General features: G+C 35.3%; 1 protein-coding gene across 1 annotated transcript in view; it reads right to left on the bottom strand.

Moving 5' to 3' along the window:
* Positions 1 to 10,327: 10,327 nt before the first annotated feature.
* CHST9 (carbohydrate sulfotransferase 9) overlaps positions 10,328 to 19,636 on the bottom strand; it is a 34,862-nt gene continuing 25,553 nt past the window's right edge. Inside the window, exons 2-3 of the mRNA XM_070942332.1 lie at positions 14,675 to 14,712; positions 10,328 to 11,452 (exon numbers count right to left, since the gene is read on the bottom strand). Coding sequence (XP_070798433.1) covers positions 10,328 to 11,452; positions 14,675 to 14,712 — 1,163 coding nt within the window. The remainder of the gene's footprint in view (positions 11,453 to 14,674; positions 14,713 to 19,636) is intronic.

Below are 19,636 nucleotides of genomic sequence, written 5' to 3'. Positions count from 1 at the left end.
TGTAAACAGGAGATAGAACCAGTGTGGGTTTCAAAATTTTTTACCACCAGTTCTGTGGGTGTGGCTTGGTGGGCGTGACATGGCATGATGGGCATGGCTTGATGGACATGGCAGGGGAAGGATACTGTAAAATCTCCATTCCCTCCCCAATTCAGGGGAAGGTTACTGCAAAATCCCCATTTCCTCCCAATCAGTTGGAACTTGGGAAGCAGAGAATAGATAGGGGTGGGGCCAGTTAGAATTTTTACTACTGGTTCTCTGAACTACTCAAAATTTCCACTATCAGTTCTCCAGAACTGGTCAGAACCTGCTGAAACCCACCTCTGGATAGGAGGTGTTGTATCCCTCACTCTCTGTTGAGATGGGGCTGTCCAATCTTATTGTAGATAGTCTCTTTGACCCCTCTTTCAAATCAGTAGTCTTCCCTGTCCTGAATGTGGTGGACTTTGCTGTTTTCCAAAGAGTGACCTTTGTCTTTCAAATGCAGATTGACTGTTGAATCTTGTCCTGGTGGGTTTGTTCTCCTATGTTGTGTCATGCATTTGTGAAGGTTTTTTTTTTTTTTAATTGATTTATATGCCGCCCTTCTCCGGAGACTCAGGACGGCTTACAATGCGTTAAGCAATAGCCTTCATACTTTTGTATATTTATACAAAGTCAGCTTATTGCCCCCACAAACTGGGTCCTCATTTAACCTACCTTAGAAAGGATGGAAGGTTGAGTCAACCTTGAGCCTTGGAGAGATTCGAACCAGCAGTAAATTGCAGGCAGCTGTGTTAATAACAGGGTGCTTATACCACTGTACTATCAAGGCTCAAGTGGTTGTTTTGTTTCTCCAATGTGCAGAACTGTACATGTCTCATACATATTTCATTTTACACAGTTGACACATTTTTTGGGAAGTCTTAGGGAACTTTTCTAAGAAAGACTTAAAATATGATCTGACCTTAGAAGAGATCTATGTTGAAAGAGATTATTAGAAAAGCAAATACTATTTTATAACTTTGGTAGATATTCTAAAATCTAATTGGTATCTGAGGGATAACAACATCTAAGTCTCAGTGATGTGACCCTAATCTACAATCAATTTTTTTTTAAAAAAACGCATTAGATAAATTTAGGTATGTTTAAACCCTAATTTTTGAGTAGGGGAAGAAGCATTGCTTCTGGACAAAAAGGTTGAGGTTAGGGCTCAATTTTTTTCAGTCCCATATCCGTCTTCAAAAATGAGATTCTCATTCTATAGCCAGACATCATTGGTGTTGTTGTTATTGTTTTTTGGGGGGAGGGGGGACTGTAGTGAAAGCATGACAGAAAGAATACCTATAGTACAATTTTATAATAATGCTTTCACTCAGTCACATTGTTAGCAATTGGGATTGCTAAAATCCCTGGGGATGCAAGAAAGTTGTCTGAAGAAAATCTATACTGATGAGAAACATTGGATTTCACATGCCAGTCATTCACTATGTGTAGTTCCTCTCCAGCTGAAGCTTCAGATTTGTTATTTCACTGCCAGTGTTGAGTTTCTATTACCATTAAATCCAAAATAAAATTCTTTTCAGCTACACGCATCGTTGAAGCAATTATCCATAAGCCTCCAGTTGTGAAACTTTTAAAACTGGAAGTGGGAATTCAAAGGAGTACTGTAGGCACAAAAGCAAATGTATACATATGTTTCTCTCTCTCTCTCTCTCTCTCCCTCCTTCTCTCTCTCCCCTATCTAAACACCACGGGGGGGGGGGGCAGGCAGACATCAGTTAGGCATAGGCATATTTCTCTTTTAACAAAGAAATTACCAGGAATCTATGAGTATACCGATTCAGCTCTAAAATGTTATATATGTTCCACAGAATATAACGTTTCCTGTCAGTGATTTATAGAGATTTTTATTACTTTGATTGTAGTTAAACAAAAACTTCTTATTTAGTAATTCAGTGAGCATGCCCAAAATTATCTGTACTACACAGGTTAGTATGAAAACCAATTAAAATTGTCTTAGTTAGCTTAAGTGGGACAAGTTGTCTCTGAAATTATAAAAAAATAAAGAAAAAAATGCATGAAACCTAAAATCCCTTTTCCTCCTTTGACTTTTCCTGTAATCAGCACCACTGCTGCCCTCCAATTTCCATATGACCCAAATACTGGGAAATGTTAATAAAAGGCCTGTAGCTCATGGGTCTGTTGTAGAAGTAATGAATGTCAGGATTCCAAGTAACACCCCTAACAAAAGAAGATTCCGAGGCTAGAAGTTCCTCAAAGTTTCACTGTATTAGAGATGTCATATTGGCACATCTGGGAAAACCTGAATCTGAAAGCTTCTAGGTTTTCCCCACCCAAAAGAAAGTCCAAGTCCCTGCCCTGGCACCCACATGTCCATCAAGTGGCCCAATCAATACACTGTTCCAACTGGAGATGCCTCCCAGTCACATCACTCCAGGTGCAGGGCAGAATGTCCTTGACTCTCAGAGAAAAGAATGTTATTCTGGCTAGATATCTCTCCAACTCCAATCCCCCCTCCCAGTTTCCCATAGCACTAAATATGGCAGCTCTGAAGAGCTAAAGTAAAAGATGGCTTCCAGAATTGACAATGAAGAGATTACAGGGCCCTTTCAGAAGATTCTCTTTACCCCTCACACTGCCTAATCCAGCAAGAAAGGGGTTAGAAGAGAGTCCTATATTAGGAAGCAAGGAAGAAAGGCCCTTCACACACTCAAATTGTTTAAACATCCCCACAACTCCTGTTGAGTTATAGATGATAATATTCATCTGCTAAAAATATCTGTAAAGTCTTGGCACAAAACAGCAGGGCTAGCAGGAAGACTACAATCTATAAGGCATCTTCCATTAAAAAGAGATACTGTTTGAATTTACACCTTATTTACACATCTTATTTGGTACTTATTTGGTTTTCACTTTTGTGCCATTTGGGAACCTACCAAATTGTAGTCTATTCAAGAAATTTAATAAACAGAGGCTTAGGGTAGCACATAAACTCAACTTCTCCTTGTCAAAGATGCAAAACATTTGAAGACTTCTGTCCTTTTCTTTACTAGGACTTCTGTTTGTTTGTTTTTTTAAATTGGAGGACATCTGAACTATTATCAGAAACAACATGACAAACAAACCTAGGAATCAGTGAATGACTAAAAATCCTCAAATATTTTTCACTGGCACTTTTCTGACAATATTCACTTGGCCTCATTTCTCTTAGGAAGTATTTAAAGAATCACTTAAATAAGTAAATGAAACCATAATTCATTCCACTAATTCTAACCTTGATGCTCTCCAAATGAGTTTAAACCAAGTGGACCATGGAAGTTAAAGAGTCCAAATGGCTGAAAAAGCTTGGCTCATATCATGTCCATGTTTTATTTAGGATACCTTTAACATTGAAGTGGGGAAAATATTCTTAGTCTTTTATTTTTATTTTCCTAATACAGTAAGTAGTAGTGAATGAAACTTAAAACACTGGCTTTGTCATCAGAGGATGAGATCACCTGGATTTTTCATTACCGTAAAAAGAAACTCATTGATTCTTTCCAAGCCAATACGTTTAGTTATTATCTAATAAATGCAAACAGAATGTCCAAGAATGAACTTCTGATTCTGAATGACAGGTGCCTAGCTCCCTTCATTCAGCATACCAACACAACTCAGCAAGCAGAAAAAATTTGGCAGAAAGAAAATGGATAGTTTAGTGTGAATGTACTCTGGAAGATCTTGTTTTCTCTGGCCAAAAAAAATCTTCTGGAAGAAAAACAGAACTGAAAGTGAATTGGTAGCTGCTTTGCACTAGGCTTCTGCACGTAACTCTCAGGTCTTAAAACATTTGCATGGAAAATGTTTTACAAACATGTTTCTCTTCTTAAATTTGATTGACTTGGCAATTCTTCAGTATTAGTTTATTCTGAAATGCATTTAAAAAAAAAAAAGCCTGATATGGACTTTTAAAGCCCATCTAATTTCTATGGTTTTTAGCATACAGAAAAGACTGTGGTTAATAGCAACTTCTGACTTAAAAAAAGAAAATCAGTCCATCTATCTTCTTCAGAAATAAATAGATTTAAAGTAGAAAGCTAGGTTTTGAAAGTCTGGTATAATTACCAATCTGCTATGTTTTGTATAACTCTAGTATAACTCTTCTCAACTAATGATCTTGAAACTCATCCAAATTCAATCAAATGTTCTTTCATTATTTGAAAATAACACAAATGTGATATAAATGTTGTCTTCTTCCTGTTGTGATAGCAGTTGGAGATAACCACCATATTTAAAACTTGAAATGACATTCTTATAAAATTATATATTTGGTAAAATACATTTTATAAAATAGATCCATCCTTTGCACCAACTTGGCTATACTTTAATAATAAGTCTGTGTAGAGAGGATATGTAGTCTGGAACAATTCTGAGGAATAATGCAGTTTTCAGGAACAAGTAGGAAACACTCCATGGAATCTCATGCTATCTTCATCCCCAATCATTGTTATTCAGATCTACATTCCCTTGAGTTGGAAATCTGGTCTGCTTAAACTTGCTGCCAAGAATGTGGGGAGCAAAGAATAAAGTTGAAAGAAGGGGAAATGAACAAAGAGGAATTACAAAAGGGGGAATTTAAATAGGGGAACAACATAAAAAGAAAGCCATTCCCAGAACATGATGTTTTGTGAAATGCATTTATTGCCATGAGATCTGTGCCAACATTTATTTTCCTGAACTGACCTAAATAAAAACTACTTCTGCAGGAGCAGAAAGCAATACAACTTTGCTGTAAACATTTCAGCCCTGTGATGTGGTAAGCCTCATATTTATTCATATGTTAGAGAAGAATGCTGAATTTTCTTCAAGCAGACGATCATTGGCTTATGATCATAGTTGTTGATGAAGATGAATGTTGAGTAAAAATTTCCCAAACTTGAGTAAAAGATTCACACAGATTTAAAGAAATTTAAAACTTCTACTGAAACTGTTATTGTGTTCAACCTTACCAATATCCTAATTGGCTATCATGTTCTAGCTAAGTAAGATAAGTCACCTGAAAATTTTTGGAAGCTGCAAATTGAAGCTAAGTGATATTAAACAGAACTTCTCATTTCTGAAAACTGTTGTAATGTCAGAAAACTGTGCAGAATATCCTTGTAGGAGTGTAAATCACTTTGGTAAAGATGGACAACCTGCAGCCTTTGAATCACATAAGATTCTAAATTTAATTCCATTCTTTCATTGCAAAGGAGCCATTTACAGTAGACTACTTGCAAGATATAGATGATCTTCCTCCAGAAATCTCAAGCCAGACAGAACAAGGAGAGAAAAAAAAATGCTTCAAATAAAAAAAGGAAATTGCCTCCATTGTTTTTTCTTTAACTCCTGAAAGTCAAACAAATTTCTTCCATGAAAGAATATGAGCATCATCAGAATAACTGCTCCTTTAGGATCATATCTGGATTACATTAATTTGACATGATTTTGGAAATAAGTATATCTTGAATCCAAGAAAAGCAGCCGTTATTATCTGAATAGCTTAAGCAACCTTTATTTAATTTATATACAACTTGTAAACTTATTAGGCATGGAAACCATTTGCAATTATTACCTTTCATCAATTCGCAAATTTACAAAAAAAATAAATTAATAAAATTATGTGATATTTCATTCAGAACCGTTCCACAGTTTTTTACTATGCTAGAAATCACCACTCTAAATTTGATAGTGCCTTCTAAATCAGAAAATGTATCCAGAATGAAAGGCAGAGACTACAGTTGTATCTTTGGCTTCATTTTATACAGGTAAGGAACACTTCATTTTAGTTGGATTGAGCAGACAGGTCAGTGATAGGACATGCCAAACACAATAGAAAAAGAACTGAGTAACTCAAGAAACTGTGGTAAATTACTGCTGCTGAAACCCAGCTGCTGTTTGGAGAACAGTTTCTGGCAGCTGTTGAGGATTGATGGTTCCAGCGATTAACCCTGGATCCCCAAAATATTAGACAGGCTTGAAGAAGAGTATTAACTGGTAAGAAAAAGAACAGTTCCATTATTCCCACCCCCCAGAGATAAAATGTGGAGGCTAAGAAGCTCTTCGGAAATTGGGAGTATTGTTGGGTCTCAAAGGGATTGATGGATGGGAGGATTAAGTAGGGATGATTAAACAGAGGGTGAAAGCTATATTGCCAGGGAACCTTCACCCAGACTTGGCTAGTGAACTAATTTTAAACTTTCCTGGTCAAGGAACATTGCTGACTTGCAACTTGTTCCCTGATTACAATCCAGCTCAATCCTTCCAGTGCTCTATATGTAGGGTTGCAATTGGAGATGACATGGAAACTACAGTGGGTTAGTTACACTTAATTGCAACTAGACAATCCATGGGCCAATCCAGTCAGGTAGGAATAACAACAATTTTGAAGTCACCTCCTTAGTTGAATTAGGCTCTGTGGCTCTATTCAAACTAGTGATTATTACCTTGAAAGCTCTTCATGGCTTTTCAAGGTAATAATCAGAGATACGTTGCTCACGTCAAATGTGCTCTTCTGGTTTGGTCATCTAGAAAGAGCTTAATGTAGGACTCCCCACTTCAGAAGGCTTGTGAGGGATGGACAAGGTGACATGCTAGTCCCCGGTTATGAGGGGTCTTTCCTTGGAGGTACAAGCTGCCTCTAAAGGCATTTCAAAAGACAATCAAAGCAGTATTATTCCAGTGGGCTTTAGGTTAGTTCAGGAGTGAAATCCAGCAGGTTCTGACAGGTTCTGGAGAATTGGTAGGGGAAATTTTGAGCAGTTCAGAGAGCAGCCTTGGTAGTACAGTGGTTTAATGCACCCTGTTATTTAATTTTTTTTTTTTTTTTTTTTATTTTGAATTTGTATACCGCCCTTCTCCCTGAGGACTCAGGGCGGTGAACAGCCAAGTAAAAACATCAAGTACAAATATTAAAATACAGTTAAAATATACATATATAAATTTGGCCCCATTAATTAATTAACACAGCTGCCTGCAATTTCTGCAGGTTCGAATCTTACCAGGCTCAAGGTTGACTCAGCCTTCCATCCTTTCTAAGGTAGGTTAAATGAGGACCCAGTTTGTGGGGGCAATAAGCTGACTTTGTATAAATATACAAAAGTATGAAGGCTATTGCTTAACGCATTGTAAGCCACCCTGAGTCTCCGGAGAAGGGCGGCATATAAATCAAATTTAAAAAAAAAAAAAAAACTGGTAGCGGAAATTTTGAGTAGTTGGGAGAACCAGCAAATACCATCTCTGGCTGGCCCCAGAGTGAGGTGGGAATGGAGATTTTGCAATATTCTTACCCCAGGAGTGGGGAGGGAATGGGGATTGTGCAGTATCCTTCTCCTGCCACACCCACCAAGCCATGCCCACAGAACCGGTAGTAAAAAAAAGTGGATTTCACCACTGGGTTAGTTGAATTGAGTAACACTATGATGTATTAGATTTTTACTGATTATTTTTATTAGCATTAAAGATGTGATCTTTAATGTATTATCTTTTCTTGACCTTGTTGTATTTTTATCAGAGAATGTTTAGACTAGAGTCGGCTATACATGTTGTAAAATGAGTTTTTTTTTTTTTATTTGATTTATATGCCGCCCTTCTCCGGAGACTCAGGGCGGCTGACAATGTGCTCAGCAATAGCCTTCATCCTTTTGTATATTTATACAAAGTCAGCTTATTGCCCCCACAACTGGGTCCTCAATTTACCTACCTTAAAAAGGATGGAAGGCTGAGTCAACCTTGAGCCTTGGCGAGATTCGAACCCTGCAGTAATTGCAGGCAGCTGGTCTTAATAACCAGCTTAATAACATTGAGTAAATAATATTGAGTAAATCAATAGTTCTATAATGTACTGAAAGAACCCTTTGGCAGATTCACTGAAAATCATACAAGACCCTTTAAAACAAAGTTGGTAAATCCTACATGGAGAAAGGTTTGGTTTTTAGGTCATAGATACTGCTGTGGGGCTTGAAATTTGTATTCAGAATTTTCCCCCTTCATTTACCTTGCAATCTGACATGGAGCAGTGATCAATCATATTTAGGTTGAGGTAGCATCATTCTCGAATCCCACGTCCCCAGCACTGTAAATATCTGAATGATTCCTGGGCTGTCCATATGTAATTAGCTATATTCATAAACTGCACGATTTGTCCATAATTTATTTAACAACGCTTTATCAATTAATCTTATTTGCTAGATTCATCCAAAATGCTGATCAGCATGTTGTATAGGCACAGCCCTTTTCTGAATTCCTGACTTGAGTATTGATCAGCATGATAGCCACATGTGTTTTCATCCCACAAACCTTTGTTCTTATTCATATTAAAGTAAGGCAAATTTGTGCTTGTAATTGACAAAATGCAACTCTTATTAGAATGAGCTGAAAGAAGTGAAAGAATAATTCTCAACAGTCATGTTATTTTTTTTCCCCTACAGAATTCAATCATTTCAAATAAATAAAGATCATTATTAAGATATAACAATAAATACAAGTGAGATAGAATTGAAAGGTGTGTGACAATAGGGTTTGGGATCAGTGGTGGGATTCAAATAATTTAACAACTGGTTCTCTGCCCTAGTGGCCAGCTGGATAGGTGTGGCTGGGTGGGCATGTGACTGGTGGGCATGGCCAACTCAATGTTACTCATGTCAAGGGGTGCCTCGTCTCACTCAGCCTTCATTTGCTCCTCCCCTCCCAGCCCCTCCTTGCCTTGCCCCTAATTAAGGCTGAGGGGGAAGAGCCCAAATGGTGGAGAAGTGCCTGGAAGTGATGTGGCTGCTTGGTTGCTTTTGCCTTTTGCGATCATGAATTTCGATCTGTCACTGGACACTCCCACACTCCGGTCAGGGCACTGCTTGTACAGAGCACAGTTGCACCAAACTGTTCACTCATGCTCGCTCAGGTAGCTCAAATCCTCCCCCTCCTCTTCCAGATCAGTTCAGTGTGCATTGCTCATCTTATACATAGGATAGTTTGGAAGAGAGGCTGCACTTGAAAAGAAGTGAAGATGGGTCACCCTATTTTGGTGGAGATAGAGGTGTTGATTGGGCTTATTTCCTAGATTGGAAGCCTTCCGTGTTGTGCTTATTTCTAAGGCCAGGGGAGCTGCCCAGTGATGAGAGGCCAGTTGAGGCAAGAAGTGGCTGGGAGGAGAGGGGCGAGGCACACTATTCAGCCGATTCACTGAACTGCACAAAAAGTTAACTACCAGTTCTATCGAATTTCTTAAGTTAGAAACAATGCTAAAAAAATGGGTCTGTCACGAGGACCACAGGTTTAGTCTTCCATGCTTTTGGACTCATGGTGTTCGTCAGGGAACTTCTCTCTCACCAGAATGTGTGCCCAAAGTGTGCCTGAGTTTGAAAACTTGGAAGACTAAACCTACAATCCTGGTGACCAACCCAGATTAGATCCTGCAACATTATCCTGGGACACCTATATTTGCCTTCATTTATGAAATATGGAACACCTTATTATGAAATATTAATTTAAGAAGTTAAAAATGCTTAAAATGCATTCTAAACAAATTGAAGCAACATTATCTGATCCTGCAGCAATAAATACAAGGATGCCAAATAATGAAATGTGCAGATAATGAAATGGATCTTAGTAATATTGTAAAACAACTTATATTTGGAGTAACTGATGTTAAACAAGGAATGTATACAATAAAAATATGAAGAATTTATATACGAAATAAATAAATGTTAAAGGTGTATTTAAAGATGTATTTAATATTTAAAGGTGTATTTAATAAAGATGCATTTAAAGATGTAATTAAAGATGTATATAAAGGTATGTTTAAATTGTCAAAATCACCATGTGAGGTGTACAATGAAGAATTGTTTGTCTTATAGTTGATATTACAGTAGTGAAGGTAGGTATTTTATTATCTAGTAAACTATTTACTATTTATTTTTATTTTTAGTGTGCTTTTATCTACAATTCTGGCCAATAATAATAATAAAAAAAAGTAGGAAAATCAGTAGTTGGAGTATATATTATTTCCAAGCATTATCCGTTGATAATAAAAAAAACTTATCTCAGATTTATAAATCCAGCTTTTAAGTGCTGTTCCCTGGAATGTAGAAAAATGCATTTGCAGCAGTGGATATAAATAAAATACAATTGTTTTAATACCTCTTATCTTAATTATATTGCATTATATTCTATAATTTTCTAATATGAAATTATTATTCCCAGACATCACAGTGTAATACGTTATTTCTTAAATTTTAGGCACTAACATTTATGAAAATTTTAACAAATCAAAAGCTTCTCCATTTTAAAAAAATATACTTTTCTTCATAAGTTATAGGTAAGGCTGATTATGCATTAAATCAGATTGGAATGCCTTATATGGTATAGTATAGTTAAACATTAGATAATCCAGGTAATAAAAGCCATAAACCTGCAGCCTCTCTGCAGCAGGAATTTCTGACAAGTATTTCCTTATAACTTCTGCATTGGTTCTTTTGTCTGTGGAGTGTCTGTCTTTGAAATGAGGGAATTGGAGCTCATCTGGAGCATTTATCATTTTCAAAATATAATTGGCGTCTTTTTCCAGAGTTTCAAATTTGCCAATGAAATTATAATCGATATCACAAGGATAACACAGTTTGTTGATTTGCTCCCAATGTATATCCATACCTAATGGCCGATAGGGATCTAATAGATATTTTATAAATTCTTTAAATTTCACTCCTGAGCCAGTTGTCAATGCCTTTTTATCTGCATTAGGTCTGTATTTCTTAATAATTGCCTTCCCAAATATAGGATGGTAATAAATGTTTAGATGTTCAAACTTATCCCGAAAAGCAGACACCAACCTTTCCATTGGATCACGGACAAATATAATTTTAGTATATGTTTTTAAACGCTTCTGTATCTCTGTTAAATTATAACTATCTAGTTTATTCAGATTACCTCCATAGTGTACGCTATTATGGGAAATATTAGCAGCAGATTTTGCGAGACCACCAAGTATCATCAGAATCCTTTTCCAGTTGGAACAGCCTGCTTTAGGAACCTCACAATACAAGACCTTGTATTTATCTTCCACATATATTCTAGAGACCATGTGCACAAGGGGAATTTGGGTTTTTTTAACGTATTTTTGGCAAATATCATGAAGAAGAAATTTCCGCCTCTCTTGTATCTCATTGGTGGCTTTCCAGTTATTGTTCCTATTAAAGAATTTATTTAAATAATGCTTGTTGGAGGAAAAATTCATTCCTCTGAGCTGTTTAAGAACCTTCTTTGGGTCTTCAGAAAAATTAGTAGTCAAAGAATCTTCTGTTCTGTTCTCAAAATGATTGGGCTCCTGATAACCTTCACTCTCAATCAAAGCTTTACTGTCTTTGTGAAAATACTTTCCTGCAATCCAATTTTCTTTTGCTTTTTCAGATTCCTCAGTAGAATAGCTTCCAAAATCCTGCTGAAACAGAAGAAAATGATATAAATTATAATTAGGTAAATCCTAATATTCAAAAGAGGAATAAAAGTGATATATTTTGCTCTGTATTGGTTTATTTCAAAGGACATTTCTAACAAAAATAGGGAAGGAGAATGAGAAAACATTTTCTTCCAATTTCAACACCTTCAGATACATTAATGACATTCTGTGCCTTCTTAATAATTACAAAAGCATTTTATGTCATGTTGAGGTTGTAAATTTTCTGGATATACCAGAAATTGAATTAAATTTAATGTTTTTTTTTTAAATAAGTAACAAGTTGTATGGAAATATAAAAATAGGACTGTTGAAATATTTGAGGATAATTATACCTAGGAAAATATCTTCTTTATTAGATCGGAATCTTTAAAACTGTATAGCATACATTAGTGATTATATTAATAATTGGCTGAAAATATGTACAAACTATGATAAAGAATTATCAGAGCAAGCTGTTGTCATGGAAAAGAATGGATAAGATCTCCAAACACTGTAGTAGAATGTTAACATTGGAAGGAGCTATCTTATTTTATTTATTTATTTATTTAAAAGATTTATATAGCCAGCCATCTTATATTGGGCTTTATAGATACTTATGGTACAGGAATAAGAAAGGACAAAAAAAAAATTAAGAACATATTGTAAGATAAAGCTTTGTAAAAGGATGGAAGCTTATGAGAAAAATTATTAAGTCTAACAATCTCACCACTAGTCTCTCCTTTAAATGCTTTTCATATCAGAGAAAACCACAGTAAGAAAAGAAAAGTAAAATTATATATGCAGATATGGTTCATTCAGGCTTAATGAATAAATCAAACATTCACCAAGAACTTGGTGAACTTTCCTTCCTTCCTTCCTTCCTTCCTTCCTTCCTTCCTTCCTTCCTTCCTTCCTTCCTTCCTTCCCTCCCTCCCTCCCTCCCTCCCTCCCTCCTCCCAATTAATTCAAAGATTTAATTTCTTACTGACATTAAAATAATTTCATGTACTTTGATATTTATGGTTAATTTATCATCAAAGATATACTGAGCATTAGATTAATTAGTTAATCTTAATAATTCCTTTATCTATTCCTTACTTGCGGTAAAAATACAGATAGTTCTCAATGGTCATAAAGCAGATCAGCATGTGACGACCTGTTTTTACAACGTTTCTTGCGATAGTTGTAAAGCAAATGCCATGTCATAAACCAACCACCAGAGTCACTAAGCAACTACCACAGCTGTTAAGCTTTGGGATGTTTTTGCTGAAAACCAGAAGCAAATACTGGTTTTCAGCAGTAAACATTATAAATCATGGAAAAATTTCAGCAAAAAACATTATCAATCATGGTTATGTGACCATGAGATACTGCAAAAAGCCATAAATGCTGGCCACTTGCCAAGCACCCAAAATGTGGTCATGTGACTATGCGGGGGGGGAAAATGGACAGCTGTTGAAAATTTGGAACTGGGTAGATTACAGCATAACTTCAAACAGTTGCTAAGGGACATGTTATAAATTGGAGACTATCAATTGAAGAGTTTTCTGTCATTTGCATTATTATTTATAATATAGGGTTTTTTTTTCCAATTCTGAAATCACATTTCACAGGGAACTTGTATAGTCATCTTAAAAGGATTTAATTTTTAAAAAGTTTTTAAAACTTGATTTTTAGTATCAAAAATACAGATCCAAAATGATGACCATTATGTTTATTTGTAACAAATAAAACCAACAACGCATAAAAATTCAATAGAAACAAAAACAAAACAAAAACTCCAGCATGCTAATAACTATAAGCAGCTTAAAATCAAGCATATATGTGCGAATATCTGAGCAGTTTGGTAAACCTGAACAGTAATGGTTTAACTGAAGATTTGGCTGATCAGTTATATTTTAGGCTGGTTCAGTTTCTTAAATGTATTGGTGTAAGCTGCATTGGATCAGGGAAAGAAATATAAAACAGGCCACTTGTATCAAGAATTTGGTTTTGTATCCTGATGTAAGAGACCACTGACAGATGCAGCCTTTTCAGATATATTAGAGACCAGATGTGCTATTAGTTCCTAAGCCATCTATCATAGGTTTTCTATATTATTTATTAATTTCCTGCCTTTTTTATTATTGTAACTCAATAATAATAATAATAATAATAATAATAATAATAATAATAATAATAATAATAATAATAATAATAATAATAATAATATTTCTATACCGCCCTTCTCCTGAAGGACTCAGGGCGGTGTACAGCCAATTTAAAAACACAAGACACAACAATAATTAAAAATTAAAATTATTAAATAAATTTGGCTCCATTTAAAACTCCAGAAATTTAAAATACCCCAATTTAAAATTATCATGTCGATAGCCCGGCCTGGCGGAACAACAGGGTCTTCAGTGCACAGCGAAATACCCGGAGGTATACTCAAGGCGGTGAACATCTTCCTCCTCTTATTTTCCCCACAACAATATGGAGTGCTTTGGGCTGAGAATGATTGGGCTAAAGTCACCCAAAAGCCTTTCATGCCTAAGGCGATTCTAGAACTTACAATGTTCCCGGTTTCTGGCCTGCATCATAAAGATTGCCTTGAATTTGATTCAGAAACCAACAAGAATGGTTCCTTCAGAACAAGTTGTTATCTTCATAATTGGTTAGCCTTGCAGTAACTAGATGGTACCGTTCACATTAACCATAGTTTCCAGGATTAGCCCTATTATGTACACATTACAAAATCCATTCATTGCATGGATTTCTATGGTTAATTTATTCCTGGCTACATCTAGTAAAAGAGCCAGAGAGTCCATTTCAATCTCCATCCAAGGCTGTGGATCTTGGAGTACCTCCAGTAAAAGAATCACAGCATGCATCCATGGTTTCAACAGTCCATTTTGGAGTAGTTCCCCCCACCAAACACATATTTCTGTTGGACAGCTATTAAAGAAAGTAATAATCAACAGGTGCTTTTGCTACATAAAAGCAGGCATGATTTGCTTGATCATCTTAGTGCTGGATTTCTGCTATATGCTCTCCAGTCTGTTTGGTTTCAGCAATTTCCCTGATCTGCTACGAGATTTTATTCTGTTTGGGGTTTTATATTGGCTGTTTTTAGGATTTCTTATTGTTACATGTTTTTATTCTGTATGCCGCCCCGAGTCCTACGGGAGAAGGGCGGCATATAAATTTAATACAATAAAATAAATAAATAAATAAATAAAATACCTGATTAATCATCTGCAGTTGCATTTTTTCTTCAGATCCTGAAAGAAAGAAAAAAGTTTTTATTTCAGAGAAAGTGATCATAACAGTTTCAAAACAAGGTTAAGGGGGAAAAACAGTTTTTAAGAGTGTTTGAATCACTCCTGTTGGCTTTTATAAAACAACTTTTAGGAGTTTTGAAATAATGATTTGTCCCATTTACAATAGGTGAACCACTGCTTGTTCAAACTCTTGAACTTCATTCTGTAAGATAGCCATCATCAACAATACCTCACAACAGGTCAAACAGTAATACACCACTACAATGTTAAATAATTCAAATTTTATAGTTCAGATTTTATAACATAGCGAATTAATCTTTCATACATGAGCCTAATTTTAATCAGTCTATTTATTTTAGTAGTGGATGTTTCAAATACAGAAACTTTTCCAGTCTCACTCACCAGTATATAATCAAAAATGAATTCTGGGAATATTTTTGTGCCATAATTGTAGGAGAAGCACTGGCATAGCGAGGGAAAGGAGTTAAATAAGGCATCAGTTGAGATGTGTTCCATTGCCACAGGTGAATTAAGTCCAACCCCCCTTGATTGCTGTTGACACTTATCTAGTTTTAAACATGTGCTGTCAGTCTGAAAAGATTCCTGTGCATAGGCTTTTGCAAAAAGTCAGTTAATTGACTTTTTGGAGACCTGATTTTTTGCACCTCACAATAATACAGGCCTGCCTTACTAAAGGATTAACTAGGACAGGAGTGTCAAACTCAATTCATTGAGGGCCGCATCAGGGTTGTGTTTGACCTTGGGGGGCCAGGGATAGGTGTGGCCAACTCGACGTTACTTGTGTTGGAGGTGCCTGTGGGGGCCCAAGGCACTGCCAGCGAAAACAGGCTCACAAGCTCCATTTTTGGCTGCAGTGGCCTCCTGCAACCCTCTGCCAGTGAAAGCAGCCCTCCCGAACTCTATTTTCACTGGCAGAGGCACCGCGGGCCAGTCCTTCATTGTTTTCAGGGTGGCTCCATGGGCCAGATCTAAGCACCCCATGGACCGGATCCATGCCCAACCCTCGAATTTGACACCCCTGAACTAGGACAACAGATTATTGAACAGTCCTATAATAATCATATTTATATTGCAATTGTGTAAGTGTCAAATACAACACACAATTTAACTATTACAAAAAAAGATTATGACTTTTAACAAATAAACAATTAAAGAAGGAATGTATGACCACTGGAACCAATCTACACTGCCTAATTATAAAAATTTTGATCTGTAACTAAAGAGTTTGCACCTCTACAAAAACATCTTATGCTTCCAAAATAAGGAAAATCGAGCCGATTCACTCAGAAAAAAAAATGAAGATTGTAAAAGGCTAGAATTGTTCCAATAACCTCTGAACAGTTCTACAATTTAAAATGATATAAAGGAAAACAACAAAATTAAAAAAACCCAAAGGGACTATCCTTTATTTTTTGAAGTTTACAATGTTATATTCATTACTAAAAAGTTTTCATATTGTCTATGGAAATTCTTAATCAAACGCCACCAATCACAAATTCTGGACTAAATATATGTGGATCACATTTCCTTTGCAGCTTGACAGTGTCATAATTTGTGGAGCTCACAGGACGGCTGTGGAACTATATGAGGCAGTGTTAAATCAGCAAACAAATATTCTTTTTGTTTCTGTTCAAACACTGAATGTTGAAGATTTCCCATCATCTTTGCGAAAATGCAACTTTCTCGGCATGATAATAAATGAATTAACCTGATTCACATAAGCTATAGTGGCGTATTTAATAAAGATGTTGGTTTCCTTTGTTTGATGAGGGATTTCTATAAAAAATTCATGAGTTATACCTTTAAAAACATGAAGTATTTTCAAAAGCTTGCATATCTAAACGAACTGTTTAGTTGAACTAAAGCACTGCAGTCAGATTTTACGCTGTTAACATTCCCATCATAAAGATGCTTTTAGGTTTTGAATATTTTTTATTCTGAATATATTTAGGTTGATCAGGAGAGAGATCTCTATGTTGCTGGGTATTCATGGTTGTAGAACAAAGGCAATCCATTCCTGCTTTGTTAAATACATTGTGGAACAACTAGTCAGAATACCAAAGTGTCCATTTATCAGTGCTCATCAACTTTCCTAGGCTTCCTAGAAGCATTTTGAATTAGCAAAAGCAAGTAACAATCAAGAAACAATTTTTAACTTGCACAGTGCATATGCTTTCAATTAGAATATTCCAGTTCAATTCCTGGGAAATAAATTTATGTACACGTGGTATCCACTTAATGCATTGATTCAGACTTAAGTCATTAATGTTCCAATGTTAAAGCAAGGTCCTACGCCTTATTCTGTTACTAGTTAAAAGCAACCTTAAGACATATTATGTTTTGTCATTGGTACTCTGGAGAAAGGTCAGGTGATGTGATTGTTGGGGATAAAAGAAGAATAGGAACTGAGAATGGGAACAGCAAATTCTTTGCCACTCTTTCTTTTTTTTATAAAAGTTTTTATTTTATTTTATAGACAAACAAACATACAATACATAATCAATCAATCAGTGTATCATCTGAGTACTCTTTTGTGTCTTTTTCCTACTCCTCCACTATTTATCATATCTTAATATTATCATTTCATTTATTATAACATTTCTCCCACATTTCTTGCTTTTCTATTAATACATTTATCTATCTTCTTTCTCTTCTTTTTTCTTCGCTCATTTCATTAAAACATTACCATATATATATATATATATATATATATATATATATATATATATATATATATATCTTCTATAACCAATGATAAAACTACACCCATACCTTAAAAGATTCCTCTCTTTCTTTAATTGTCAAAGTCAATTTATTTATTTCTGCACAATCCAATATTTGCTTAATTACTTCTCCCTCTGTAGGGATTTTCTCTGCTTTCCATCTTTGTGCAAATACTATCCTTGCTGCAGTTATAACATGTATAATCAAATATGTATTTTCTTTACTAAATTTCTCTGGTAAGATACCCAGTAGGAACAGTTCAGGTTTTAAATCCATATGTTGTTGTATCATTTCTTCTAACCATGTTTTAATTTTAATCCAATAATTTCTCACTTCTGGACACGTCCACCATATATGATGCCACTCTCTGATGACTCAGACATGGGTGAATAATACCATAACTCAGAAGTGGGGCAAACCATGGAAGAGGGAATATCAACTTCTTACTGAACAAGTTGGTTCCTTTATCTGGATCTCTAGTGTTTATAGGGCTGTATCCACCTTTTCAGTATATATATATAGAATCAGGCTTAAATCTGTATTTTCTATTCAGGCAGAAAATTAAATGGAGACAGTTGCATCTACCATGCCACTCAGAAGATAGATGAGGAAGAAATCTTATTCAACTTGAGCTTTAAAAAAAATATAATAAAAATAAAATAAATATTTATGTTCAACAAGTAAGTTGATAGAATGGGATAAAAAGTATTACACTGGTACAAGTAAGAAAGTAACTTCCCTAATGATCTCCTAAAATAATAATCTTCCTAAAAAATAAAACAAAATCAAGATTACTCATTGCTTTAGGCTATGACAGAGGATTGCCTCTTTATGGTAATTACTTCCTGCATAATAGCGTAGTATTTTGTTTTGCAGAAATGTTTTTTTTTTTTTTTTTGCTTTGAGAAAGAAAATCAACATTATTCAGGCAGACTTTCAGTAGGCAATAGAGTTCACAGAGAACATCATTGTGAAAATTCACATCTTGAGGCTACTTTTTTTAACCAGATAAGGCACTCTCTTTTTGGGGGTAATAAAAGATTAAGGCAAACGTATTTTAAACAACCTTTAATGATGTACAAGATGCGAGGAAAGACCAATGTTTTCAATCTCTACTTGGATCAACTCTATTTTGCTCAAAGGTTTGTGGACTTTGAATACTGATGCTTTCCTGATTCCCACTACATATGTTTTTAGGCTATTTTTATTCACTTTAAAGGAATTTTAATAACTTTGTGTTGACAACATAGACAGCTGGGACTAAGAATTAAAGAAAAATTCAGTTGCTGACTTAGGAAGGAAGTGACATCAATGAGTTTCAAAAGACAGCCAAGAGGGAAAATAGAGTTTGTATGTTTATGGGTCTCCCATTTTGTTGTTTTGACAGGATGCCTACAAATGCAAATTAGATGATCAACTTTATAGTATTTATATCAAACCAACAAAGAAATGATGTAACTGTACAATTAAGTTTTGATAAAAAGTCCACTGGCATAAGGCCTCGAAGGCCAAAAATAATTTATTCCTTGGAAATTATTTCTGTAAGATCCATGTCTGTGTCAGTACACTATCATTTTGCAACAAGGCTGATACGGAAACTTGTATTTGTATTTGCAGGTTTGCTGATGTGATACTATTAGTGCTAATATCAATATCCCTTCTTAACCTAAATAATTATCTATGTCCTATATTATTAAATCTGTTTCAGAATTATAGTTTTAATATTATCACTTTGTAATTTATTGTAAATCAATATAAACTTCAAAAAAAATTTCCTCTTGTGGAAGCTTTCTGTGAGGGTTGAATGAAGAGTATTACCTCCACTTCCATAACTTAGTTTAAATAGGATACTTTAATAAATGAAACAGAAAAACAATTCTTGAAATGGGCTCTTATATTACCTGTATTGACTTCTCCATATAATCATCTGCCAAGGATGGATGAGCTTCTTAAAGCCATCACAAAAGAACTTTGTCTTTTCAACCAGTTCCTGACATTGCTTTCCATCTCTTCATTTCAGTTAAATACCATAGATGCCCATGAAAGTGCTCTTTCAATTTTGAGGAAAAAGTAGAAGTCATATAGTACCAAGTCTGAACTGTATGATAGATGGGGTCAGATTTCACAATTGCCTGATCGGAGGCTTATTAAATATAAAGCCTAGCATTTGTCATGTGGT

Source organism: Pituophis catenifer, unplaced genomic scaffold (genome assembly GCF_029215685.1).
Source record: "Pituophis catenifer annectens isolate HBS135680 unplaced genomic scaffold, rPitCat1.0.hap2 SCAF_3, whole genome shotgun sequence".
In the NCBI taxonomy this organism is placed as follows: Eukaryota; Metazoa; Chordata; class Lepidosauria; order Squamata; family Colubridae; genus Pituophis; species Pituophis catenifer.
Note: the sequence above shows the minus strand (reverse complement) of the source record. Positions and strands in the feature narration are given on the sequence as shown.